This window comes from Gadus chalcogrammus, chromosome 13, assembly GCF_026213295.1.
Source record: "Gadus chalcogrammus isolate NIFS_2021 chromosome 13, NIFS_Gcha_1.0, whole genome shotgun sequence".
Lineage (NCBI taxonomy): Eukaryota > Metazoa > Chordata > Actinopteri > Gadiformes > Gadidae > Gadus > Gadus chalcogrammus.
Window position 1 is genome coordinate 12,615,890 of NC_079424.1, and position 4,173 is coordinate 12,620,062.

The following is a 4,173-nucleotide window of genomic DNA, read 5'->3' on the forward strand; positions in this document are numbered from 1 at the left end:
ACACACACACACACACACACACACACACACACACACACACACACACACACACACATACTACAGCTTCACATCATTTAAAATCAATACAAGCAGCTGCTGAGTTGTGGTGAGTTAAAGATTGGCAGATGTAGCAATATCATATGAACTCTGGAGTAATTAAGCTATACCAAGGAAGTTTATTGATTATTTTTTCTAAAAAAAATAAATAATAGATAGATAGATAGCAGCCTCCATAAGAAAAAAGGTGTGGAACCTTGACTTGACTTTGGTGGTTCTATACTGTATCAGTTATAGCAATAATGGCACAGACTGCCCTGTCTGTGTCAACAGGTTGGGGCAACACTTCTTAAGAAGGGATTAGAGCATCTGAAACAAGTGCAACACCAGAACCCTTCCTATCGTTTCATCAGCACAGAGGGAAACATCAAAACACATTGACTCACACATACAAACACAGATCAAATACCTCAGCTGGTGATACCGCCCAACACTGTCTACAAAATCAAAAGCTCCTAATCCGAGCCAGTGTTCCTCCAAACTAAAAGGATATAGAAGAAGGAACAGAAAGGATCATATAGGTCTTACACGGCCCGCATATCCTGTCCCCCTGCTCAAAGGGCCTCTGAATAATAGCTTATTGATTACATGTTCCCTGTGTATGATGTGTGTGTGTGTGTGTGCGTGCGTGTGTGTGTGTGTGTGTGTGTGTGTTTGTACGTGCACGTTAGTGTGTGTGTGTGTGTGTGTGTGTGTGTGTGTGTGTGTGTGTGCGTGTGTGTGTGCGTGTGTGTGTGTCTGTTTTTGCCAGACATCAATGCTGTCTGTGGTCTTCTTAATGTGTATGCGGTAGGATACATGATCTACCAAGTCTGCACTTAAAGGACAAAAGATCCTATTTTTTTGTGTGACACTTCATCTTCCATCCGTTTACCGAGGCGCAGGCGCAGGCGCGCACATGTATGGACGAAGGGCACGCTCCAGTCTACCATCCTTTTGGCTTATTTCCATGTTTTAAAAGTCTCATAACTGAAATAAAATCACTGTATGATATATTATAGAGCATTGAAATACAGAGAGACATGGCCCATGTTCAATGAATTCTCGACCGGTATATTCCACCCTCCTATAATGATCTTTCTTGTAATGAATGAACCAAGGTGTTTCAAAGCTCATTCAGACTGGGGGCACTGTTCGCTCGTGAAGGGCGGAAGCGCTCAGAAAGTTCCAATCGGCACGAACAAAGCAGAACGGACAGAACCAGGCTCTGTGTCTATGGTTATGAATATGCAACACGCGTGTGTTCTCAGGTCATTACGCGCCCGTGTGTTGGCACACAAATGCCCAAGCAAACACGCAAACACCCAAAAACACACACACACACAAACACACCTACACACACACACACACACACACACACACACACACACACACACACACACACACACACACACACACACACACACACACACACACACACCTATACACAAAAACACACAGACACCACACACATAGCAAGCCCACCGTGGTTGGTGGTTCTACGGAGCATGCAGTATTCGTTTTCAGAATTGAGAAATTATTTTATTATAAAATAGCGTCATTGTGTGGTTTTAGGCACACGCTCCAGCGCTCCTGTGTTTGTGTGCGAGCAGGCACGGCTGACTGTGTATTTGTCCGAATTCCGGAGACAGGAGAGAGGAAAAAGAAGAAAAACGTGTGGATTTATCCAATTTCGTGTGGAAATGAATGTTCACTCAGTAATTGGAGCGGCATTGCGTGTGTTTGCACTAGTCCCCAGAGAGAGGGAGACCGTGTGTGTGAGTGCGCGTGTGCGTGTGCGTGTGTGTGTGTGTGTGTGTGTGTGCGTGTGTGTGTGTGTGCCCATGCGTGCGCGTGGCTGGTTGTGTGTGTGTTCGTACGTGCTTGTATGAGGACCAGAGACAGGGAGAGCATTCCACGGAGGACCCTGAGTGGATCAAAGCATCTGACACCCCAGGCAGCGTGGCTCGGCGGGAGCCGGCTGTCAGATCTCAGATGAGAGATCAGTCCTATCTCTCCTACACATCCTCCCTGAACTCTGTGGGGTCTGCCATGGCGAACCGGTAGGCTATCCCGGGGGACATCAGCCATAGCAGTATTCATTTTAATAATCATATTCTACATATGAAGTCCTTTACAGGTTGTTGTTTTATAAATAATAACAACCTTAAACTTTCATGCGCTTCGCGACCTGGAATGACGTGATCTTCTTTGCGGGGTTGATCGGTAAGAAAGCCTGTACAATTCTGCCAGCGCCGGGCTGGATCTCCTGCCGCAGTAAAAGAAAAACCCAGATAAATTACCTTGGCTATTGCCTGTTTCTAATAGCATCAGGGGGGCGTGTGCCAGACTCTGTACAGCGAGCCCGGCCCGCCTGTTGTAGCTGCGCTGCCAACTCGTTTGGCAGTCACTTTGAAATCCCGCGTTACCTTCTCAGTGGTCAACAGTGTCAACATCTAGGCTCAGACCACAGGGGTGTACGTCAGGGCCTGCGAATCACCGTGACTGAGACAGTCTGTCTGTGGACCTCAGTCTGGGTGTATGTGTGTGTGTGTGTGTGTGTGTGTGTGTGTGTGTGTGTGTGTGTGTGTGTGTGCGTGTGTGTGTGTGTGTGTGTGTTTATTTGCTTGAAACTGTGTGTGTATGCACGTATGTGTGCAGTGTATGTGCTAGTGCGTGCATGAAATAGTTTGTGTGTGAGTGTGTGTCATTTTCTTCATGGATGGGTGTGTTTGCGTGTGGATGTCATTTCATTAGGTCTGTAAAGGAAAATCGCAAAAGAATTCAATACAATGACCCGTACAGTGTAATTGTGGTTGTGTAATAAATAGATGTGACCTGTTTCATTACGTCTCTCTCTCTCTTGTATTATACATTTTTTTGCTTATGCCCTTTTGCACCTTGCAGTAAAATCTTAAAAGCTCCCCTGAGCCTTCACTTAAGGAAGTTTAAATCCTTAGTCCCCTCCTCCGACTTTCTCTCTCTTAACCTCCCCCCAACACACACACACACACACAACCCCCTCCCCTCTCTCTCTCTTTCTCTCTCGTCCTCTCTCTCTTCCTCTTCCTCTCTACCTCTCTTTCTCTTTCTCTCGCTCACTCATTCCTCTCCCAAGCGCAAAACAGCCAGACAGGAGCACAGACACACACACATAGACACAGACACACACACCCACACACCCCCCCCCCCACACACACACACACACACATCCTCTATCTCATAAGCACACACACCCTCACTCCCCATGCAGAGTGTAACCAATCCTTAGCACCGCCAGAGGAGACAACGGGGGTGAAGTGAAAGAGAGAGACAGAGAGAGAGAGACCCCGACACACCCCCCCCCCCCCCCCCACACACACACACACACACACACACACAGACAGGAGTGAGTGAACACTATCATCTCTCTCTTTACTACACGCAGGCAAGCGGAGGAGAAGGTCCTGAAGTTGTGTGAGAGCAAAGTGACTCTCACTACCAGGCTCTGTTATCAGCACCGGGGAAAACCACCGCAACGGTGGAGCAGAAGAAGAAAGAGAAGGAAAACATCTCAAGAGCACTCTGAGGGTCCGAGAGGAAGGACTTACACTCGGTCATGGTCCTCGCCTCCTGAATTCACTAATCCACGCTGATCGGAGAAGCCTTGTCTGGATATTTTTTGGATTCATCTTTGTTATTTTTTGGTTGCCGGAGGAAGAGATAGGTTTCTTTTGGCGGGCTGTTCTCCTGAGGGTCCGTGTGCAGCGTGTGTCTTTGCAGCGGGGGGAGCGTGCGGACACAGGTCGGAAGCATGTCAAGTGGACGTGTGGCTCACCTGTCGAGGGGCCCCGGGGTGCTGCTGTGGCTGTGGAAAGGTGAGTTTCTTTAAAGGCCCCCCGTTGCGGTATGTTGTCCTCAAGGATTGTGTGTGTGTGTGTGTGTGTGTGTGTGTGTGTGTGTGTGTGTGTGTGTGTGTGTGTGTGTGTGTGTGTGTGTGTGTGTGTGTGTGTGTGTGTGTGTGTGTGTGTGTGTGTGTGTGTGTGTGTGTGTGTGTGTCAACACGGCCCACTGCTCTTTCAGGGATACTTTGATTTTACTTTTTATTTTTTTATATTTGCTTAGGTATTTTTGTCCTTAAAAATATTAACATTACTG

General features: G+C 47.5%; 1 protein-coding gene across 1 annotated transcript in view; it reads left to right on the top strand.

Annotated features, from left to right (window-relative positions):
* The first annotated feature begins 3,273 nt into the window (after positions 1-3,273).
* Positions 3,274-4,173, top strand: part of apcdd1l (adenomatosis polyposis coli down-regulated 1-like) — a 13,091-nt gene continuing 12,191 nt past the window's right edge. Inside the window, exon 1 of the mRNA XM_056606881.1 lies at positions 3,274-3,893. Coding sequence (XP_056462856.1) covers positions 3,830-3,893 — 64 coding nt within the window. The 5' untranslated portion in view covers positions 3,274-3,829. The remainder of the gene's footprint in view (positions 3,894-4,173) is intronic.